We start from the raw sequence: 24380 nt of genomic DNA, 5'->3' as shown, positions 1-24380 counted from the left end.
ACTCACAGCAACACAACATTATTGATATCTATATAAATAAAAATGTAATGTTCGTTTGCGGGATTAACGTAATTCAAAAACCACTGGATGAATTGACACCAAATTTGGACACAATACATCTATCAGGCCAACGAGTGACCTTCACTCATAAAAACACTGAAAAACACAGTAGAAGAGACTTAAAAAGCCAAAAAACAAAAAAAACCAAACCCAAAATTACATTACAGCACATGCGCAACCCCCCTCCCCATATATATATATATATATATATATATATATATATATATATATATATGCAACCACACATACACACGCACAAAATACATATACACAGACTGGGCCACAGCAACACGTGGCAGGGGATGGCTAGTTGTATATAATTTTATTAGTATTATTACATTTCAATGTCATTATTTCTATATATTATTATATTGTATATATTGACTGTTGTTGCAGGAGACATGATGGAGCTGTGTCTTCCTCGCTGCCCCCTCTTCACTTCGTGGCCTCATATATATATATAGGTAAAGGTAAAGCTTTTCCCTTGACATTAAGTCTAGTCATGTCCGACTCGGAGGGCGGTGGTGGTGCTGATCTCCTTTTCTTAGCCGAAGAGCCAGCATTGTCCGTAGACGCCTCCAAGGTCATGTGGGCTGCATGACTGCATGGAGTGTGGTTACCTTCCCGCCAAAGCAGTACTTATTGATTTCACATTTGCATGTTTTTGAACTGCGAGGTTGGCAGAAGCTGGGGCTAACAGTGGGAGCTCACCCCACTCCCTATATGAATGCTTTTTTGTAACTATTGAAATAACAATATTGAGAAGAAGGGTTTATTTCTTTTTCGTTTGGTGTGTTCGTTTATCTATTATTTCTTTGAGGGCAGGGGCTTATTTTCTTTCTTAATTTGTGTGTGTGTGTGTGTGTGTATATGGCTGGATCTACACTACCAAATAATCCAGTTTCTGAATCCTGATTACACTCTGTAACACAATTTTTGTTCCTGGGTTATAAGTGTCATTATTTCCTAATTGGTTCGTTCATTCATAAAAATGTGGGAAAAATTTATTAAACCACAAAATTTTGTGTTTTCTGTGGGGGAAGGACATCCTGCAGCACATTAGGCTTTAGTTTTTCAATGGTGATCTCATCATAGAATTTAATCCAATTCAGCCTAGTTTGTGGAAGCCACACAAACAAAGTTTCTGGAGTAGAACAACTACTTTCAAAGTAAGGACCTCACAATGAAATGGGAAATGACACCTTCAAACCAGGAACAGAACATTTATTACATTTTTCTACATAGTGTTATAGATGTAGACAGGAGCTGCAGTGATGGAATGGGTTGAACCCTTGTGCCAGCTGAACTGCTGACCTGAAGGTTGGTTCCTGACCTGAAAGTTGTGGTTTGAATCCGGGAGACGAGGGAGCTCCCATCTTTCAGCTCTAGCTTGTGGGGACATGAGAGAAGCCTTTCAGCAAACCCATCCTGGCAGCCCCTGGGCAATATCTCTGTAGACAACCAATTCTCTCTAAACAGAAGCAACTTGCAGTATGTTCTCAAGTTGCTTCTGACACGATAAAAAAGTAGATGTAGACATATTGTTTTTGTTTTGAGGGCAGGGGCTTATTTCATTTCATTTTTATTTTTTGTATTCATGTGTGTGTGTTTGTGTGATATATGACTGGATCTACGCTACCATATAATCCAGTTTCTGAATATAAGTCAATTCAGGAACTGGATTATGTGACAGTATAGATGGAGCCTATATCTTATTTCTTTTTCCACATCAATATAAGCTTCATGATACCTTTTTGAGTGTGTGTCTTAGGCTGGGCCTGTGATGATCTCTCCTTCCTCCTCTTTTGTGACACCATCGGCCAGTCACAGTGCCATGAGGCAGCAGCTGCAGAGGGAGGAAACTGGGGGGATTTTGGGGGGGGAGAGCCCCAGTGTTGCAGCCTGGCTTCCTTGCAGCTGGACCTTTGAACGATGGAGTTCCTGGGCACCACCCAGACGGCCACCTACTGCGGACCCCGGAAGAGTTGTCTCCTTCCAGAGGTAGCCCCCACCAGCTTGACCCACGACAGTTACCAGGCCTATTACCTGCCAGGCTACCGCTACCTGAGCTCATGGAGACCCAGCCTCTTCTACAAGGTCTCCTCCTTCCGGCCGCATGAGGACGGTGGCGGACGGCTCCTAGCCCCTCTCCGGCCACCCACAGTGCTCCCCTCAGTGCGCTCGGCCCTCTACGCCCGCTACAGCCCCCAGGACTGGTACAAAGCCAACACCAATGCCATCAAGGGTTCTGAGGCCTATCGTCATTGGGCCGGGCGGCTCAATGCCGACTCAACCCGCTTGATGCAGGACAAGGACCAGCTGACCCGGCAGCAGCAAGAGTCTACGGGGAAGAACATTGGGCAGCGGCTGGCCGACATCGACTTCTGGCGCTCTGAACTAAGCTATGAGTTGGAGCGGCTGGTGACCGAGAGCCGAGCGCTGGACACGGCCAAGCGGAGGCTGGAGTGTGCGGCCGACGAGGCCCAGGGGCCCTTGCAGGTGGGCCACATGGGGCCCAATTTGGGGCAACACATCCCCAACCTTTGGGAAGTTCTAAGATACTCCTTCCTCATGCGGAGACATCACTTTTGACCGTTTTGGTGACCCTTCTTCGGACACCTTCCATCATGTCCATCATCTTAAATTGGACACAGGCTGTCATTCCAAGTGAGGTCTGATCAAAGCAGAATAGAACAGGACTATGACTCCCACTTTGAAAAAAAGCCAGCCCAAGTGTAAGGGATCTAGGAGTTTTAGTAGAATCCAAGCTGAACATGACCCGAGAATGTGATGCTGCAGCAAAAAAGCCAGTGTGATTCTGGGCTGCTTCAATAGGAGTATAGAGTCTGGATTGAGGGCAGTTATAGAAGTGTGGAATAATAGAGTTGGAAGAGATCATATGGGCCATCTTGTCCAACTTTCTGCCATACAGGAAAAGCACAAAAAACCCCTGACAGATGGCCATCCATCCTCTGTTTAAATGCCTCCAAGAAAGAAGCTTCCACCACACTCTAATATGATCCTGTTTCCCAGCTCAGTTCAAAAAGCCATTGACTGCATTTTGCATCGATGAACATTTCTGTCTTAATTCTAAATGTGTTCAGAAAGCATTTCTTGGATCTGATGCTGTCTACCAACCTTTAGACATAAAAGGCAGTGCGAATTTCACTCTCTGCATACGAAGTACCATTGTTTGGGGATTGTAAACCATTCCTTTTTGGGACAGATGACTGCCAGTCTTATCATTTTTGTTCCGTTGTGAGTCCAAAACCAGCCATGAGGTGGCAGCTTGCCTTTCCAAATCATTATTCATAGATATATAGATTTTAACATGAAATCTTAATAATAAAAAAGAAAGAACCACCAAGAAACGATTCAACATGTGTAAGGGTTTGTAAAGATTTCATTCCTTTGGTTTTTCTTTTTCAGGTTGTTTTGGAATGTTTATACAATCGGGAGAAACGGATGGGGATTGACTTGGTCCATGATAATGTGGAAAAGAATCTCATACAGGTACATTATGGGGTTTAAACATTATTATTATTATTATTATTATTATTATTATTATTATTATTATTATTAAATTAAAAGGACTCAAGTGGCTTTTAGGAGTCATCCAAAACCCCCACAATATTTTGATTGATAATTTATCTTTCTTTGAATCCATTTATTGTCAATTGGACTTGAAATTTTGCAACAAGTTGAACTTTTTAAAACTGAAATGTCATCTTGAACCCAAATCCAAATTATTATAGTTTAAGGAAGTTTCAGTTGAAGGATATGATATATTTATTTATTTATTTATTTGTTGTGTCAGGGCAACCAGTCAATTGTATTACATTTCTAACAGAACAAAATAGACAAACAGACAAAATACAAAATTTGTGAGTTTGGTAGTTGAATAAATGTCCTTTAACCAGTATCTGGCCACTTGGAGTGCCTCTGGTGTTGCTGCAAGGAGGTCCTCCATTGTGCATGTGGCGGGGCTCAGCTTGCATTGCAGCAGGTGGTCAGTGGTTTGCTCTTCTCCGCACTCGCATGTCGTGGATTCCACTTTGTGGCCCCATTTCTTGAGGTTGGCTCTGCATCTCATATATGATATAATAATATATATGGATAGGTTTTTAAAAATGGTTTTAAGGGGTTTAACTGTTTATTTTTTAATACCGTTAATATCTAATTATATTTTAATGTTTGCATATCTTTAGGCTTTAAATCAGTGGTTTCCAACTTGTGGTCCGTAAACCACCAGTGGTCTGCAAGAACGAAAATATGGTCTGTGAACTTACTATTACTACACTGTTGCCTCGAAACCATGTGGCAATGAAATTGACAGGTCTTGCAAAACCCTCTTAAAGTGCCGAGGCAACGGAGATGTCGGGAGGGAAGAGGCTGACTATGCATGGAAGATGATTAATACCACATCAGCTCTAGAATAATTAATACGGTTTTCTGTAAGCAAGCAGATGCTGACTACTGGATGGCATATGTTCTGTATCAGAAACTAGAGCTAATGTGGTCCATCCAATGCAGTTTTCTGAATCAGCACCTCAAATAACCAAACCTAATCTAAAGTTGACAAAAAACTGATTTGTAACCTTTTGGTACTAATGTTGGAGAGCGGTCCCTGGTCAAAGTGGTCCCTGGTCAAAAAAGGTTGGGAACCACTGCTTTAAATGGTAGCTGCTTTGAATCCCTTTTTTAGAGAGAAAAGGTAGGGTGTAAACAACAACAACAATAAACTAACAATAGGAAATGGCTGTTGAACCTGCTTGACTCTGAAAATAATGTCACTTCCATTGTTCCAATGGGAAACTCAAGACGGCTTGTCAAAAAGTGAAACAAATGGAGATGAAACGACATAGAAAGACGTAAATAAAAGAACTTGTTATTGAGGTACAGTTATAATTTCACAAAGATTGCATTCCTGTCTCTTTTATAGGAAACTGATGTGATCAGAACATGCCAGGAGAAAATGAGAAAGCTGGCAGAAAGAATAGAGCAACAAATGGGGTACGTTTTATGTCCCATTTATGATGGTCTTTTATCTTGAAAAATCTCTTTTAGCATGTTTTCCCTTTGAGTGACAGAAAATTTGAGGAGTTTTTGTGGGTTTTGGGTGGCTCTCCTTTATAGGATTACAGTACATTAAAGCTGATTTTCCTGGAAGATATGAACAACAAAATAGCTTTAGACAATCAGAATTGGGAAACGCACTCAAAACATGGATTGAAAACAAGTTTCTCAATTATTGGTAAACCCTGTTGAGGAAAATCTTGATAGCTTCATAATTCAAGAGTTATTCTGATCAAAAATATATGGATTTTTTTATTTGGCATTTTCGGTGCAGAAAACAATGTCTTCTATGTATTTTCTGGGCAGAAAAGTGCATTTCCTGAGCAGGGAGTTTATTTTCTACACAAAAATAAAAGCTTTTTTTAAAAAATTCTGAAATGGCAAATACTACAGCACGCCAAATCAGCTTCAAATTGTGGGAAACATATAAAGGGGAGACTTCCAAAAAGCCGGTAATGAAGTCCCGAATTGTCAACGGTGCTGAGTTTTTTGACAACTTTCTCTGAGTGGCGATAAAAATAGTCAAATTATTCATTCTTGCCTGTGAGAATGACATTTATGAAGAGGTTGCCAACCCGCTCATGGAATGTATTTGAGATTCAGAACATTAACCCAGGAAATCATGCCCAACTTTCATAGGAAAGAGCTGAAAAAAAGGCTCTGCAAGTCTTAAAATGCCATTATTCATAGAGGGAAAATCACATTCAAAGCACCCTTGATAGATGGCCACCCAGCCTCTGTTTCAAAGCCTCCAGAGAAGGAGCCTCCACCTCACTCCAAGACAGAGAGTTCCACTGCTGAACAGCTCTCACAGTTAGGAAGTTCTTCCTCATGTTCAGGTGGAATCTCCTTTCCTGTTGTTTGAAACAATTGTTCCTCTTCCTAGTCTCCAGCAGAAAACAAGCCTGGTCTCTCCTCCCTATGATTTCCTCTCACATCTTGATCCATGGCCCTTATCATGTCTCTTTGGCTGGCTAAACATGCCCAGCTCTTTAAGCCGCTCCTCATAGGGCTGGTTCTCCAGATCCTTGATCATTTTAGTTGCCTTCTTCTAGACACATTCCAGCTTGTCGACATCTCCCTTCAATTGTGGTTTCCAGAACTGGACACAGTGTGATTCCAGGTGTGGTCTGACCAAGACAGAATAAAGGGGGAGCATGACTTCCCTGGATCTTGACTCTAGACTCCTATTGATGCAGGCCAAAATTACATTGGCTTTTTAACCTGCCGCATATTGTTGATACTCTTCATTCTTCTGGTCATTTTTTTCCAATGAAGTATTAAAAGGTGGCAAATTCAACAGGTGAAGGATTTCCCAGCAAGAAGATTCAGCAGTTGGGAGTTGTGGTTTCACAAGGCCTTATTTGCCAAACTGCAGCTCCCAGGATCCCATTGCATTGAGCTGTGGCAGTCAAAGTGGTATCAAACTGCATTCATTCAAGGGTGTAGATGCCACCTTTGATATCACTTGAGTTGTCATGCCTTTGTCTCATGAACTCCAAGGATTTATAGTTTTTTGAGTACATACAAAGTATTGGAATGCATTAGATGTTTTTTCACCAAAATCCAAAATGATGTAGACGGAAGCCATGACAATTTAGAGGGGTTGTTGTAGGTTTTACAGGCTGTATGGCCATGTTCTAGAAGCATTCTCGCCTGATGTTTTGCCTGCATCTGTGTCAGGCATCCTCACAACCTCTGAGGATGCCTGCCATAGATGCAGGCAAAACGTCAGGAGAGTATGCTTCTTGAACATGGCCACATGGCCCGAAAAACCTACAACAACCCAGTGATTCCTGCCATGAAAGCAACAATTTAGAGGGGTATCTGAGGCACCAGCTTCACTGGCATGTAATACATATTATCTGCGATGAATGGGGTTATATGACTCTACACTGCTATATAATTCAGTTCAAAACAGATACCGGTAATTTGGATTCAGAAACTGGATTAAATGACAGTGTAGATGGAGCCTCATATAATGCAGATTGAACTGTGTTGAGTTGGATTATATGAGTCTACACTGCTATATAATGCAGCTCAATCTGCATTATAATGGCAGTGTAGATGGAACCTAAGGAATATAATAGTGCAGTGTGGATGAGATTGGGGCTGGATCTGCACTGCCATCTAATCCGGTTTCAGAATGCATTGAACTAGATTATATGGCAGTGTAGACTCATATAATCCAATTTCTGAAACTGGATTAAATGGAAATGTAGAATCAGCCACATGGATAGATTGAATGAACAGTCTGTATGTGAGGAAGCTTCTTGAACATACTTTTGCCAAACCTTTTGGTCTGAATTCACAGATGGTTTTGTGTTGTTTTCTCTCCTGTCACTCGTGCAAAATGTTGGACATGTTCTTTGCAATAGCATTAATAGAGACGCGCAACATGCCTTAGAACGGGACCTTCGCGACAAAAACTCAGCCCATTTTATCGACGAGAAATGCTACAACCTGAGGAACACTTCAGATAGCATTAACTATTACCATGGAGTGGAAAAAATTGATGGGACGTAAGTATGAGAAGAGAATAGCTAGAAAGGTAATTAAGAAAGAAATAACAATAATAATAATTTATTTATTACCCACCTCTCTTTTCACCTCGAGATGTGGCATAACATAGTCTATAAAAACAGAGACAGATACAAAAAGCAATTTCCAAGATATTATAGCAATTGTTTCAATGAGCCTCTTGAATTTCCAGAGTATTCGGTTTTGTTGGGATAATTTTGAAAATTAACTTAGGGCAACAGATTGGCAACAATTTAGAAAAAAATCGGAATAGAGTGAAACTTCCATATTTGCTGGAATTAATGCATAATGGACTCTGCAAAAGTGGAAAATATGAATAAAAGGACATATTTTAAACTTTTGAGGACATTTCTTTAGGAATCTCTAACTTCCAGTACAACTCTGTGGCCAACTTCTGCAGGAATCCTGCTATTTATTATTATTTGTCGTGTCAGGGCAACCAGTCAATTATATTACATTTATAACAGAACAAAGCAAACAGACAGACAAAATACAAAATTTGTGAGTTTGGTAGTTGATTAAATGTCCTTTGACCAGTAGCTGGCCACTTGGAGTGCTTCTGGTGTTGCTACAAGAAGGTCCTCCATTGTGCATGTGGCAGGGCTCAGGTTGCATTGCAGCAGGTGGTCAATCCTGCTGGGAGACCTAGAAATTTTTTTTCTAGGAATCCCTCTGTTCAGCGTTATGGTCAACTTTTGGGAGAAAGTGACCATAGAGTTACACTGGAGGACACAGATTCCTAGAGAAAATATACAAATCAATTCAATGAATGTGGAGGGCCAGATGTACTACTACTTGACAAAGTGCATTGCTTAAATTCTATTTATAAAATGTGAATAATACCAGAGCACAAGAAAGCCTTGCTGGGCAGAATCGTACTGAGATATGAATGTTTAATTTCTGATGAAATTTAAATAATGAAAATATACATAATAACAATAAAAATAATAAGATGGTGATGATGATAATGACAAATTATGCATGTTTTAAAAAAAAGTATAAAAGGAAGCTTTGCAAGTTGCAATGGAAGTTGCAATGGAAGAAAAAAAAGCTTTAATAATAACAATAGGAAACAAAATTTGAACAATTTTCTGTTCCTGGTTTGAAAGTGTTATTTCCTGTTTACTTGTGTGGTACTTACTTGGAAAAGTAGTTGTTCTGCTCCAGAAACTTCATTTTTGTGGCTGCCACAAACTATGTTGAATTGGTTGAGACTTGGTGAGATATTCAATGAAAAACTAGAGCAAAATGTGCTGCAGGATGTCCCATAGAAACAAAGTTGTGGCAGTTTAATAGGCCTTTTCTATGGTTTTTTAAATGACAGAACCAATTAGGAAATGACATTTATAATTCAGGAACAAACATCATGTGACATAATGGAATAAATTTAATAATGATAAATGATGCATGTTTTAAAAGCGAACAAAAAAAGCATTGCAAGTCGCAATGGAAGATAATAATAATAATAATAATAATAATAATAATAGTAATATAATATAGAATTGATGAGACGCAACTGGAAAAGCTTACACGATAAGAGGATTAAAAGATTGAACTGCACAAGCCAGTAAAGGTGGTCCCAGTGGTGATCGGCACACTGGGTACAGGGCCTAACAACCTTGGCCTGCACTTAAAAACAATCGGTGCTGACAAAATCACCATCTGTCAGCTTCAAAAGGCCACCCTACTTGAATCTGCACACATTATTCACGGATACATCACACAGTCCTAGACACTTGGGAAGTGTCCAATGTGTGATCAAATACAAAAGCCAGCATTGTGATCTTGTTTGCTGTGCACTAATCTTGTTGTGTTTCAAATACTACTACTACTACTACTACTAATAATAATAATAATAATAATAGTGCATATTTTAAAAGGAACTCCTGTAAGTCACAATGAAGGGGTGGGAGGTGGGAAGCCAACTTACCCATGACCTGGGTTTCATCCTTAGCCCAACCGATTCTTACCTTGCAGCGTCTCTGTTCCCGAAACGTGGGCCAAGTTCAGTGATGACAACATCCGCTACTCGCAAAATGCACGGGCCAACACCGCCACCCTCTGCAAGGAAGCTGACCACGTCCTGGAGGTCACTTCAGACGACATGTGGAGGCAGTGGACTGACACCAACTTGGCCTTCGACAGCCGCATTTCAGAAATCGCTGATTCCAAGAACCAGCTGCAGGCCCAGCTGGCCAAGGTAGGGCCCTTGCATTGGGAAACAAGTCAGATGGGTCTGCCGTTGGACAATGCAACAAATGTGTTGCACTTGAAGTGCCTTTGCCCTGCAGAATGAATGCAGTTTTGGCCCCACTTTTGCCACCATGGCTCAAGACTATGTAATTGTGGGAGTTATTGTTTGGGAAAGTCCCAGGCAGAGAAACTAAAGAATTTGTAAAAAGTAGGGCCAGTCTATGGCCCCTTCCACACAGCTGAATAAAATCCTACATTTTCTGCTTTGAACTGAAATATATGGCAGTGTGTACTCAGATAGCCCAGTTCAAATCAGATATTGTAGGATTTTCTGCCTTGATATTCTGGATGATATGGGCCTTCTGTCATTTCTACCTTTTTTCAAACTCTGAAAAACGTTATAGGTCTCTGATTCAGACTTGAATCCATGGCTGCCCCAAGGCATTCATGTTCTTGGATCTCCACATAAATATTTCTCACCTTTGATTGCACCTACATTGTAGAATTAATGCAGTTTGGGCCCACTTTAACTAGTGTGGCTCAATGCTGTCGATTCCTGGAAGCTGTAGTTTGGTGGGCATCAAACGGAGAAGCTAAAGGTTTTGGAAAATGGCAACAGCCAAGAAGGGCCAGCCTTCCACAGGGATCTGAAAACTTGGATGTTCCAGTGTGCATTTGATGATGGTTAGTCCCTGTTCATGAATGCCCACCCCTATTTACCGATAAAATTGTTCTAAGCGCTTTAGCCCTAGCCCTGGCCCTATAGTTTGCTTTTTGCACAAGCCCATGCCCAGCCCTCTCTAGTCTGATCATGCCCTTGTCCTGGTTACTGGTTGTTGAGTTTGGTTTGATATACTTTTAATTATGTTTTTATACCCTGCTGCGTTTTTAATTGTTTTAATTGGATTGTTACATGCTATCACATTTTAATTGTGTTTTAAGTTGGTGTATTTTGTTTGTATGTTCTGGGCTTGGTCCCACTTGTAAGCTGCTCTGAGCCCCTTCGGGGAGATGGTGCCGGGGTAGTAGTAGTTGTTGTTGTTATTATTTGAACAACAAGATTAGTACACAGCAAACAAGATCACTATGCTGGCTGTTGCATTGCATCACACATCAGACACTTCCCAAATGTCTAGGACCGTGTGATGTGTGGTGAATAATGTGTGCAGATCCAAGCAGGGTGTCCTTTTGAAGCTGACAGATGGTAATTTTGTCATTGCTGATTGTTTTTAATTGCAGGCCAAGGTCTTTAGGCATTGCACCCAGTGTGCTGATCACCACTGGGACCACCTTTACAGGCTTGTGCCAGAGTCTTTGCGGTTTGATCTTTAAATTCTTGTATCGTGTCACTTTTCCACTTGTTTCTCTTCAATCCTGCTGTCACCTGGGATTGCAACATCGACGATCCATACATCATCATCATCATCATCATCATTATTATTATTATGCCATTCCTCCCTATTTTCAAAAGCTGAAAATCTCTGCCAGTCTTTGATACAAACTTGCAGCAAGTGCTACCTGAAAACATTCTTCTGCTACTCACTTTTGGATTTCCAAATAAACTTTTTCCTTCTTTAGGAAGAAATAAATGTTGTATGGCAATACTAACTGCCATAGCTCAATGCTATGAAATAGTGGATGTTGTAGTTTTACAGTCAGTCAGTCAGTAGCCTTTATTTCGGTCAACAAACCATCGGCTAAGTCAAGTGAAAGTAGAACGATGAAATACAACAATTAACAATTAATAACATCACATTTGGCTTATAATTAATAAAAACAAGTATCACCATTTGCTATCGGATGAATGACTGTAGTTTTACAAGTTCTTTAGGCTTCTCTGTTTGGTACCTCACCAAAATATTATAATAATAATAATAATAATAATAATAATAATAATGTTTATTTATTACCCGCCTCCCTTTTTAGCCCAAGGCAGGGCACAACATAAATACATTTATAAAAACACATATTAAAAGATAGTTAAAATGCAACCATAAAAGCATATACAACTCCCAGGATGATGATGATGATGATAGTGATGATGATGATGATGGTAATAATAATAATTTTATTTCTTACCCGCCACTCAGGCAAAAGGGTATAATTGCGCCATGTGGATACACTTTAAAAATACAGTCTGCTAAATAAAATCTTGGGGTACATCTACACTAAAGAAGTGACACAGTTTGATACCACTTAGGTCCCACGAGAAGCAGGATATAAATAGGAGAAGAAAAGAGTAGGCTTTCTCGGTAGCAGTAGGATAACAGCTGGAAATGTTTTCGCTTGCCAGAGAAAAGCACAATATTATTTGTGAACTCAGGATATTCCAAATCTTCCCCCTTTCAGCCTCAAGTGGGAGAACAGATGAGATTTTAAGGTCAACCCAAACCCATAAAGAATTAGGGGGAGGAAAGACCCTCTTATCTACCCAGGTGGGCCTTGTCAGCCTTGGCAAGAAACCTGCGGTTGCAGATTGTAACCAAATGAAAGCCACATCGTTGGCAGTAGATCACGCCTGATCATATTGCTCCAAGCCTGCATCGTATGGTGGCCGCCTTCCAGAAATCAGGAAGCAAATGAGAAAAACAGAGGGCTGTAGATGAGTTGCATGCCTGCCAAGCATCCAAACCTGCCCCCAGAAAAGAGCACAGATTGGCCCATTGGCATCCTCCGCCGTTGGTGCAGGTTTGCCTCCGCCTTCATCAGGGAGTGATGGGACGCCTGCCATCCGCTCCTTGATGGAATCATTTTTTTTTTTAATTGGGATGACTCTCAGTTGGAATGATCCCACTGCAAAGCTAAGGGGTGGGTGGGAATTCGCCCCTTGCTTCAAGCAGCAAAATAGCTTAGAGCTCCAAGGGAGAAAGAAGGTAGGTACCTATGCCAATTTTAGATGCCTTTTAGATGCCATTGCCAGGCAAATGATTCTGAAACATTGACGCATCCTGCCACTTTAAAAAATATCTCATATGCCTTGAACTCTTTATTAACTGCACTTTTTAGTTTTGGCTCATTTTGTGCATTGCTTGTTTTTTTTGTGTTTTGTACAGATTACTACCTTGGTTTTCATGTACTCCTACTACCATCACCACCACCACCACCACTACTACTACTCTTTTAAAAGACACTCAAAGGAGCTAAAGTAATAATAACAACAATAACAGTATCAACAACAATAATAGTGTTAATGCATCTTACACTTTTAAAAATATCTTGTATGCCTTGAATTCTTAACTTTGCTTTTTAGTTTTGGCTCAGTTTGCATATCGCTTGTTTTTATTTTGCACAGATTAAGATCTTGGCTGTTGTTGTTGATGTTATTATTATTTATACCCTACTTTCTCTCTCTTAAAAGACATCCAAAGCAGCTAAAACAATAACAACAACACAGGCAATAATAATAGTGTTAATGCATCTTATGCTTTTAAAAATATCTTGTAGGCCTTGAACTGCGCTTTTGGATTAACTGCGCTTTTGGATTTTGGATCATTCTGCACATTGCTTTTTTTTTGGGGGGGGGGGGGGTTGTTGTTGCACAAATTGGTTTTCTATATACATTATTCTTCTCCATATCTCACTCAAAGCAGATAAAATAATATCATCAACAGCAATAATAATAATAGTGTTGATGCATCTTACGCTTTTTAACTTGAACTCTTTATTAACTGTGTTTTTTGGTTTTGGCTCATTTTGTGCATAGCTTATTTTTATTTTGCGCAGATACTATCTTGATTTTTCATATAAATATGAAAAATCATCAGTATTATCATTTATATCCCACTTTTTCTTTAAAAAGGCTCAAAGCAGCTGTGACAACAACAAGAATAACAGCAGTAATAATAATAATAATAATAATAATAATAATAACTCTATGACTTGAGCCACAAGGAAAGGCGGGTATAATATTATTATTATTATTATTATTACAATAATAATAATAATAACTCTATGACTTGAGCCACAAGGAAAGGCGGGTATATTATTATTATTATAATTATTATTATTATTATTATTGTCACTACAGATATTTGCATATATGTAATAATAATAATAATAATAATAATAATAATAATAAAAACTTTATTTATTTATTTGTACATCATGCTATATCATGGAGATAGGACCCAAGTCTAAACACAAAATTATGCTTCATAGATACCTTATATACATACTATGAAGATTATTTGATACACAACATTGTTTAATCATTTTGTAGTTGAAACAATGTTTGTGCATATTAAACCATCAGAAAGTAAATGGATGACTCTTCATTTGTGGACATTTTCTTTGGAATTTGGAATTCTGAATGAAGAATGCTCAACCTACAGTTGATATAATAATGCTTCTTCTTGCGTGTTTTTATGGTATTCTTTTAAATCTGTATACTACATGGAAACAGAGACAAAATACTTTAGGCAGGCATTATTTCCAACACAAGCGTGATTTTACCTGACCGACTTAATATTTAAAATGCGGGAATGAATTGTGGCATTGGAACAAAAATCAAGTTGAATATTTTTTGAACAAAGGGATGAGCTTGACATTTGATTCCTGTGTGGCAGATCTCTCTCCGATAACATCCTTCTGAGTTTCCACCTGATTCAAACCTTTTCCATGCATACAATTCTTCCCAAAACACATCTTTGAAAGACAAATTTATATTAGAGGACAGTAGTCAAAGTCATGTCTAATAGATAGGAAAGAACAAAGATTACAAATCTTTTTTTTCTCCTTTCAGACGCTTCAACAGATCTTTCAGACAGAAAACACCATCATGTTGCTGGAGAGGGCCATTATGGCCAAGGAGTGTCCGCTCAAGGTGGCCCAGACCCGCCTGGAAGCCAGGACCTGGAGGCCCAACATGGAGTTATGCCGCGACATCCCACAGTTCAAGTGAGTCCGCATCCTCCATCTTCTCCCTCTTCCCCCCAGAAATATGAGGTTTTTCATATTTCCGTTGTATTGTGTGTCTTTCTTTCCTTCCCCCTTTTTTCATCATACACCTCCTTTCTTTTTCCTCCCCTCCCTCCCTCTTCCTTTTCTTTCTTGCCTCCTTCCTTTCCTCTTCTTTCTTTCGGTCCCTCTCGCCTCTCGTACATTTCCCCCTTCTTTTTTTCCTTCCTTCCTTCCTTCCTTCCTTCCTTCCTTCCTTCCTTCCTTCCTTCCTTCCTCTTCTTTTTCTTTCTTGCCTTCCCTTCTTTCTTTCTGTCCCTCTCTCCTCTCATACATTTCCCCCTTTTTTCCTTCCTTCCTTCCTTCCTTCCTTCCTTCCTTCCTTCCTCCCTCTTGTTTTCTTTCATGCCTTCCCTTCTTTCTTTCTATCCCTATCTCATACATTTTCCCCTTCTTTTTTTCCTTCCTTCCTTCCTTTATCTTCTTTTTCTTTCTTGCCTTCCCTTCTTTCTTTCTGTCCCTCTCTCCTCTCATACATTTCCCCCTTCTTTTCCCTCCTTTTTTCTCCCTCTTCTTTCTTTTCCCTCTTTCTTTCCTCTTGCCTCCCTCCCTCCTTCCCTTTCTTCCTTTCCCTCATATATTTTCCCCTCCTCTCTTTTTCTTGCTTTCTTTCCTTCTTCCGTTGCTTTACATCATGCACCCTCTCTCTACTTCTTTCTTTTCTTTCTCTTCCCTTGTTTTTATTTCTTCCTTTCCTTCGTCCCTTCTTTCTTCCCTCCCTTTCCTTCCTTTTTCTCTCTTTCGCTTCCTTCTCTTTCTTTCCCTTCTTTCCCTTTTCCCTTTCTTATTTTCCTTCTTTCATTCATTCCTTCCTCCCTTTTTCTCAGACAGATGGAACCTAGTTACAGCAATCTGCTTCACTTCCTTTCTTTCCCAGTGACATCACAGAGGGCTACTTTACCTAACAACAGGCAACCCTTCCCCTAACGATAGCCAATCCACTTTGCTTCTATTCCTTTCTTCTGCTCTTTACCTGAAAGCAGTGTACTTTTTAGTTAAAACCTACCAATTATTTTAAGTTGGATAATGAAGGAAATGTGTGCCAAGTTTTTTTCTGGCTCCATCAAGCAGCATAGAAGCCTTTGTGTGACAACCAACCAACCAACATACACACAACTTTGACTTTTGATAGATAGATAGATAGATAGATAGATAGATAGATAGATTTGTAATTACTCCAAGTGCAGTAAAACACAGATTTCCAACCATGGTGGGCAACAGTCCCAAATACATTTACAGTAGGATCCAGCTTTGGAGCAAACATGCTTCAGGTTGCCGGTCTATTTGTCCTTCCGGGGAGAGAACTACTGTGTTTCTTTTGTGTATTTATTTTGGCTTATTCAACCTGGAAAAACAAAACATTGCCGCCTGAATATCCTTTGATTGCATTGTGTCAATATTCAGTCTCTGAGGAGCCTTCCCTCAATGGAAACACACACACACCCATACACACATACACACATACACACACATATATATATGAGAGAGAGAAAATACAGTTGGGAGGGATCAGGCCAGGAGCTGTGGAGTTAAAGGAAGCTAACACTCTCAAGAGCTGTTTTGCTGAAAAATAAGCTCCATTGATTTGCTCCTGGTAATTAACTCGGACAGATTTGCCAAGGTATTTTTAGGTTCCTGTTCTCGCACAAAAGAGAAGCAAAAGAGCTGCCAAGATCAGACACAACCTGTGCCTTTAGGGCATTGAGGCCACCCGGCTATCGGTTTGTTGTTGTCATTCATGGATATTAAAACAAAAAGAGGGAGAGATCTCATATTTTTGTTGTTGTTGGATGCCTTCAAGGCATTTCTGACTTATGGCAACCCTCTGATGGGGTTTTCTTGGCAAGAATTGTGCTCAAGAGGTTTGCCATGACCTTATTCTGAGGCTAAGAGAGTGTGTCTTGTCCAATGGCTGTTCCTATCTGAGCGGGGTTTGAAACTTGGCCTCCAGAGGCTTTTAAAATACAAATTTTTATTGAATCTTCACAATATATAGTTCAGTGTTCAGTGGCTTTCTAGGTAAAGGTACATACACATAACTCTCTATTCATTCTTCCGTTCTCCTCTATTCTTTTATCAATTCTACTATTCTCTGTTCCATTCCTCTGTTTTATGTATTTTAAATAGATTTTTATTTTTAGTTAGCTCTAGGTTTCATTTTATTTTAGTGTTTCAGGTTTCCAATTGTATATTGTATCATTTGTAGCACTGTTCTGTTGTTGTTGTTGTTGTTAAATTTATTTCTTTTCAGTTTTATCTCTCCAAAAAGATGCCCAAAGCATCTAATTTTACAAACAGTGAAATATATAATTTCAAACGTAAAAAAACATACAAATGTAAAGACCTGATAAAACATAGAAATTATGAAAATAGAGAAATAATAACAAGGCTCAAAGTACCATTGTTGTTGTTGTTAATAAAATTAGTACACAGCAAACAAGATCACTATATGCATCATCATCATCATCATCATTAGAAACACAACAAGATTAGTACACAGCAAACAAGGTCATTCTGCTGGCTTTTGTATTGGATCACACGTTGGACACTTCCCAAGTGTCTAGGACTGTGTGATGTATTGGTGAATAATGCATGCAGATCTGAGTAGGGTGGCCTTTTGCAGCAGACAGATGGTAATTTTGTCAGCACCGATTGTTTTTAAGTGCAGGCCAAGGTTTTTAGGCACTGTACCCAGTGTGCCAATCACCACTGGGACCACCTTGACTGGCTTGTACTAGAGTCTTTGCATTATTATTATTGACATACAACAGCAAACAAGATCACTATGCTGGCTTGTGTATTCAATCACACATCAGACACTTCCCAAGTGTCTTAAGACTGTGTGATGTATTGGTGAATAATGCTATTATTATTATTATTATTATTATTATTATTATTTCTATCTTGACTTATCTCTCTAAACTCAAAACATCTAATGCTAAAAAAGCAATATATAATTTTAAACCTAAAAAAAATCAAACATACAAACATTAAAATCTGATTAAGTGTAGAAACTATTAAAATAAAGAGGTAATTTTAATAATATTCATAGTTATTTTTCTTTATTACCCACATTGCTTTACGTCTCAGGGCACAGCGTAGTTAAAATACATCATCATCATAAAATACATTCCATAAAAATGTAATAATATATATATTAACAAAAATTAAAACGCAATAAATATAAAATGTTAAAGCCATTAAAATCTATTCACATCCCTAAAATGCTTCCACGCATCCTTGCTTCGAGTATCTTTAAGAGAGAAGCAGCAGCAGCATATAAATATAGGGTACTGTTCTATTATTTGGGCAGAGGCCACTAGGGGGCGGGAGAGAAAGAAGGATAGTCAGTTTTATAGGGTGAAGAGTGGGTCGAAGGAGGAAAACCATTTCCCCCCTGTTTTCCTGTTATTCCCCTTTTTGTGGAAATTGTTTTCCTTCTTCAACTCTCCCCCCCCCCCCCCCCGCCAAAATGATGTTTCTCTCTCTCTCTAGCGGCCCCTAGTGGCCTCTGCCTGGATAATGGAACAGTATCAAATAGAATCATAATAATAATCATAATATTGTCGAAGGTTTTCATGGCCGGAATCACTGGGTTGTTGTAGGATTTTCCGGGCTATATGGCCATGTTCTGGAGGCAATTTTTCTCCTGACGTTTCGCCTGCATCTACATATCTACATAAAAACTCCAACCATCACCCAAGTCAAAAAAGAAGCACCATTAAAGCCTTGGCAGACCGTGCAAAAAGAATCTGCGAACCCCGCCTTCTCCAAGATGAACTGAACCACCTCAACTGGGCTCTCCAGGCCAGTGGATACCCCACCTCAGACATCAGAAGAGCTGCAAAACCGAGAACAAGCCACGAGAGTAAAGATGAAGATCCACCCAGAGGAAAAGTGTTCTTGCCATACATCAAGGGAACCACTGACCGCATAGGGAAACTGATGAGGAAACACAACATACAAACCACTTACAGACCCACCAAGAAAATCCAACAAATGCTACGTTCAGCAAAGGACAAGAGGGATCCTCTCACCTCTGCAGGAGTCTACCGTGTACCATGCAGCTGTGGACAAGTCTACATAGGGATCACCAAACGCAGCGCCCAGACACGCATCAAGGAACATGAAGGGCACTACAGACTACTCCAACCAGAGAAATCAGCCATAGCAGAGCACCTGATGAACCAACCTGGACACAGCATATGATTTGAGAACACAGAAGTGCTGGACCACTCTTACAACCACCATGTCAGACTACACAGAGAAGCCATTGAAATCCACAAGCATGTGGACAATTTCAACAGAAAGGAAGAAACCATGAAAATGAACAAAATCTGGCTACCAGTATTAAAAAACTCTAAAATTACAACAGCAAAACAACAGAGTGGAAACAAACAGGCACATAAAATCACTCTCAACAAAAGATTCCCCCAGGCACTTCCAAGCCATTGAATGCTAATCAAGGTGATCAGCTGAAACATTCACAGCTAGCCCCAGCAGACAGGGGTCCTTTGTCTCACCCTGGTCATTCCACAGATATATAAACCCATTTTTCCTACTTCCAACAGACCTCACTACCTCTGAGGATGCTTGCCATAGATGCAGGCGAAACGTCAGAAGAAAAATTGCTTCCAGAACATGGCCATATAGCACGGAAAAACCTACAACAACCCAATAATCATAATGTGTTAATCTTGGGCTCCCTTGAGCTCTCTGAAAGGCTCAGAGACTTTTTCTCCTCCTTCAGTGCGATGTTATTTTCCCTCTTCTTCCTTTTTGTGATTTAGGGACATGAGTTTGGAATTTTTGGGGATGTGCTCACTAATGTCTAGTTTTAGTTCAAAAGACCACCAACCTCTCATTTGGAAGGATCCAAAGAGGAGCTATCTTTTCCAAGGGCACCTGGATGAACGCCATTTATGGGAGGGAGGAAAGATAGTATCTCCAGCAGCTCTTTCGCTGCCGGAGGCCTTTGCAGGCCTTGGCTGAGCATCAAAGAGGTTTTGTATCTGAGCCGTTGGCTTTCTGACGTTCTCTCCCACCTGCAAAAAAGCGGTCAGCAGGTCGCAGGCAAGTGTGGCTTGCAATGGTTAGAACAAAGCCAACGCCTCCCTTTCTGGACTCTGGCCACCAGAATCCCCTCTTCTGTAGAACCCGGATGGCATCCCTGAGGTTTGTAATATATCAAAAGCAACCCTCTTCTAGCTTTGAATGTATACTAAGTTGGGAGCCCATGGCTGCACCGTCCAAGAGCACAGAGAAAGCAATAAAGCCATAAAACCAAACCCCAGCAAACTGAAATCTAGAGCAAATAAATAAAGCCGCAGAGCTGGATCAAGTAAAACCGAGAACAAAGAGATCCAGATCCAGAGAGCTTGTTTAAAACATAATTCAATAGGACTGTGGGCAGCACAAGGTTGTTCCCCGCGTGTTTCTCTTTAAATTAAGTAGTAAAAGCATTTAATATACTTGGCAAGTGTTGTGAATTGGAAGGGACGGTACCTAGTTATCCTCTGCTGTCTCATTTCATCCGCTGCTTTAAAAATGTCCCAGTTTCAAGGTATTTCCATTGCATTGGAACTGATTATGCTCCCCACATTCTGCTCAAAGTAGACCCATACTATATTGACCTAATAATAATATTGATAATAATTTCACTGTTTAATGTACAGTAAATAATAACAACAAAACTCCAGGTTATTATTGCGGAGATTAAGATCCTCCGCCATTGTCACAGGCAGAATTGGTGGGGACAAGAGACAGGGCCTTCTCGGTGATTGCTCCCTGGCTATGGAACTCTCTTCCTGGTGAGATCAGGTCGGCCCCCTCCATCCTGTCCTTTAGAAGGATGATAAAAACCTGGCTGTGGGACCAAGCTTTCGGGACAGGGCAATAAAGCGGCAATAGGAAAGATGACCAGGCCAATTAGACTTGATGCGGATGATTACGACGGTTTTAAATGGTATATTTTAATATTTTGATAATTTTTTTTAATGTTTATGTATTGTATGTGAATTTGTGTCCTGGCATTGAATGTTTGCCGTATATATGCAGTGCTCCGCCCTGAGTCCCCTTCGGGGGTGAGAAGGGTGGAATATAAATGTTTTAAATAAATAAATAAATAAATTATTATTTATGATAATTACTCTTACTGCTATTATTGTACTACTATTACAGAGTAAATAACAATAATAGTAAGAATAATAATACTCTATAATAATGATAATATAAATAATAATAAAAAAATAAAATTAAAAAAAATCTGTTCTTGAAAAAGTCATTTCCTGTTTTAATTGTGCAGTCCTTACTTTGAAAGTAGTTGCTCTACTCCAGAAACTTTGTTTTTATGGCTACCATAAACTATGTTTCATTGGTTGAGACTTGATGAGATATTCATTGAAAAACTATCACAAAATGTGCTGTAGCAGGATGTTCCACTTGTAACTTAATAAAAAATTTCCATGTTTTTATGATAGAACCAATTGGGAAGTGACATTCATAACCTAGGAACAAAAATCATGTTACGTAGTGTTTTTATTATTATTATTATTATTATTATTATTAGTTATTTTTGTTGTTATATAATATACAATAAACAACAACAACAATATACTCAACAACAATATAATACTCATATTATTGTTGTTGTTGTTGTTATTCTTCCTTTCTGCCCATATGGACTCAAGGTGGCTAACAGTGACATGATGAAATACAGTAGAATTTAAAAATAAGGCAAATGCATATATGTGTGAATATAAACAATAAAAACCAATTAAATGTGTCATAAGTTAGTGCAAAAGTTAAAATACAATTATATTTAAAAACTAGGCAGCCCCCATCTGGCATTTGGAGAGTGGTAGTCCAAAAAGAAGAACTGCCAGTAAATCTCAGGGACTCTAGATGACATTTCAGAGGAGGGAATTGGCAAAAGCCACCCTTTCTGAGGATCCCTTTCCTATACATTTATGAGATTCCTCGTAGGTGCAGAGGCGACCTGACGACGGCACATGGTGGCGCATAAGAGTGGCCTTTTCCAAGCGTAAAGGGAATTGGACGTTCCTCGTGCAAAATCCCTTTCTGAGCTGTGGCATTTCTTTCTTTTCTATCCTTGTAGGCTGGTGAATGAGGTCTTCACCATCGATGACACGCTGCAGACGCTGAAGCTGCGACTGCGCGAGGCCCAGGATACCCTCCAGCTGCTGATCTTCAACAAGGCCAAGCTGGAGCATGATCTCCTGGTGAAGGCCAACTCCCTCTTCATCGACAAAGAGAAGTGCATGGGCATGCGCAAGACCTTCCCCAGCACCCCCAGGCTGGTGGGCTACGTCTGAGTCCCCGGATCCCCTGAGGCTCCCTCTAACCGGCCTATAAACAGGTGGCAAATCATGGGAGACCTGTCCTGCTCGTTTCTCTCCCCCCCCCCCTTATATTTTAGCCGAGCGAAGAAAGGAAGGCATGAAATAAACTGAGAAGGAGCGTAAGCTCAATCCAAACAAGATTCCGGGTTTCCTTCCTTCCAGAAATCCAGAGAACGTCTTGTGAGAGAGGTAGGCTATTCCTCTGCCCTGGTGCATTTTGGGGAGGAAATGGCATTAACACCGTACTCTAAATACGTCTTCAAGGTTTCATCTAATGCAGTTTGATACCACTTCAACTGCCACTTGTAGTTTCTCCCAAATCTAGGATTCTACGACTCAGTGCTATGGATTCCTAGGAGTATTAGCTATACGAGGTCTTGAGCCTTGAGAATTGGGGCCTCACCAAATGACAACTCCCATTATTCCATAGCTTTAAAGTGGTGTCAAACTGCATTCATTCCACAGTATAGACGTACCCTGAGTGTGATGTACTTTCAATGAGCTATCCAAGGTGCTGAATTTAAATGGTTGTGAATTGGCTTCAACATTTCAGACTGAAGTCCTTTAAATTATGGACTGAATGTGGAACGGATTCGCAGCCTCATTGGCAGGGGATCCATAGCGTCTATTTATGGCAATTATATGTATGTCTTCTCTGTCAGGTTTAATAATATAGGATTCTGGTTTTGTGTGGGTTGTGTTGGCTTTTTTGGCACATTTGGAGCTCAGATTGGCAAGCTTTTTGCTTCCTTGTTGATTCAAGTTGCAAAAGGGTTCTGTTCATCTGCACTTAACAGAAGAATTCATGAAAGTCAAGATTCTGATTTTGTGTGGTTTGCATTGGTTTCTTTGGCAAGTTTGGGGCTTGAAGCTGCAAGATTTATAATTTCTCTTTTTATCTGAGTTGTAATAGCAACCTGTTTGTTAGAACTTAAGCAGAAGTATAGGTAAAAAGCCTTATTGTGGAGTGTGACAAAGAGATTTGACAGGGAACATGGGGCACTATGGGGAGTGAAAATGCAGCCCTCCTTTGAGAGTGAGACTTGCCCATATTGGTTCAATGGACAAACCTGCGTGGTGATGTCATTTTTTTGGATTTAAATTACTACAGACCCAGCAGTCAGGTTCTTGAATGTGTTGGCCCTCAACCTGTAACCCATCTGTGTAAGCCACCTTGAGTCTCACAATTGGGAGAAAGGCATGATAAAATCAAACAACAAAAGTAGTTTTGCAGCAAAGGCTGCCTTTGTCGAATCAAGACCCACTGGTGTCCAAAATCAAGGCTGCTCCCATTGTAGGTGATGAATAGATCTATTTTCCCTTGTTTGCGCCCAGCGGACGTGTCTGGACAGCCATCGCAAATAACAGAGGAACAAGATGAGTCACAAACAAAGCTGTGGAGGGAAGCGACATCCCTCCAAGTCTGCGGAAGAGGCCTGGAAAAGTGCCACCAAACAGGGATTGTTTTAAGGGGTCTCTTGCACCCCAGTTGGGCATTTCTACAGACCAGGGTTCAAAACTCTTGTTGGATCTTGAGGAGGTCCTGCTCTTGACCGGTCTTGAGTTCTAATTCTCTCTCACTGCGGTCTGATGTTTTGTTGAGATTGCGATTTCTTCTACAATGCAGCCACATTCTTGGTCTTCCTTAGCAAAGTTCGGGTTTGAGACGAAAACAAAGCGGCATTTTGTTCTTCCCTCTGGATGGCCCTCAACAAGTGGCCACTTATATTGAGGCCCATCGCTGGCTGGGAGGGAAAGGCACAAAATAAACAATTAAGATGCCTCTTAATGTTGTCAGACTCTCTGCATAGAGGACATTCCTTCATGTTTGCGAAGTGGACTCTGTTGGAATCAGGCGTAGCTACTTGTTCTGACTGCAAAACAACCCAAAGTGGGACAGAAGTCAAGCCCAGAAGGCAGACCACTGGACCATCCATCCCAGTGGACCCTTCAGAGGTTTCTTCTTGACCCAAAACGACCTCTTTTAGACATGGTGGGCATTTATTGGCACATTTTTGTTAAGTTTGGATCATTCTAGGTCCAAGGGAATCCTTTTAAAAAGTGGTGTCCTTGTGACTAATGTGGTCCAAGGGGCCTAAAAATCTCCCCAGACTCAAAATGGCTCAGGGAGCCTAAAAACAACTTAAACATACATCTCATAAAAGGCATTTGAGAGCAAAAAGTTATTTGGGA

General features: G+C 40.2%; 1 protein-coding gene across 1 annotated transcript; it reads left to right on the top strand.

Annotated features, from left to right (window-relative positions):
- Window positions 1-1953: 1953 nt before the first annotated feature.
- LOC137094787 (tektin-5-like) lies at window positions 1954-22327 on the top strand. The gene is made up of 7 exons (XM_067460528.1): window positions 1954-2559; window positions 3490-3573; window positions 5003-5073; window positions 7515-7658; window positions 9655-9877; window positions 14612-14766; window positions 21944-22327. Exons 1-7 carry the CDS (start codon window positions 1993-1995, stop codon window positions 22158-22160), a joined length of 1461 nt encoding a protein of 486 aa, XP_067316629.1. The 5' UTR covers window positions 1954-1992; the 3' UTR covers window positions 22161-22327.
- The last annotated feature ends 2053 nt before the right edge of the window (window positions 22328-24380 follow it).

Source organism: Anolis sagrei, chromosome X (genome assembly GCF_037176765.1).
Source record: "Anolis sagrei isolate rAnoSag1 chromosome X, rAnoSag1.mat, whole genome shotgun sequence".
Classification (NCBI taxonomy): Eukaryota; Metazoa; Chordata; class Lepidosauria; order Squamata; family Dactyloidae; genus Anolis; species Anolis sagrei.
Note: the sequence above shows the minus strand (reverse complement) of the source record. Positions and strands in the feature narration are given on the sequence as shown.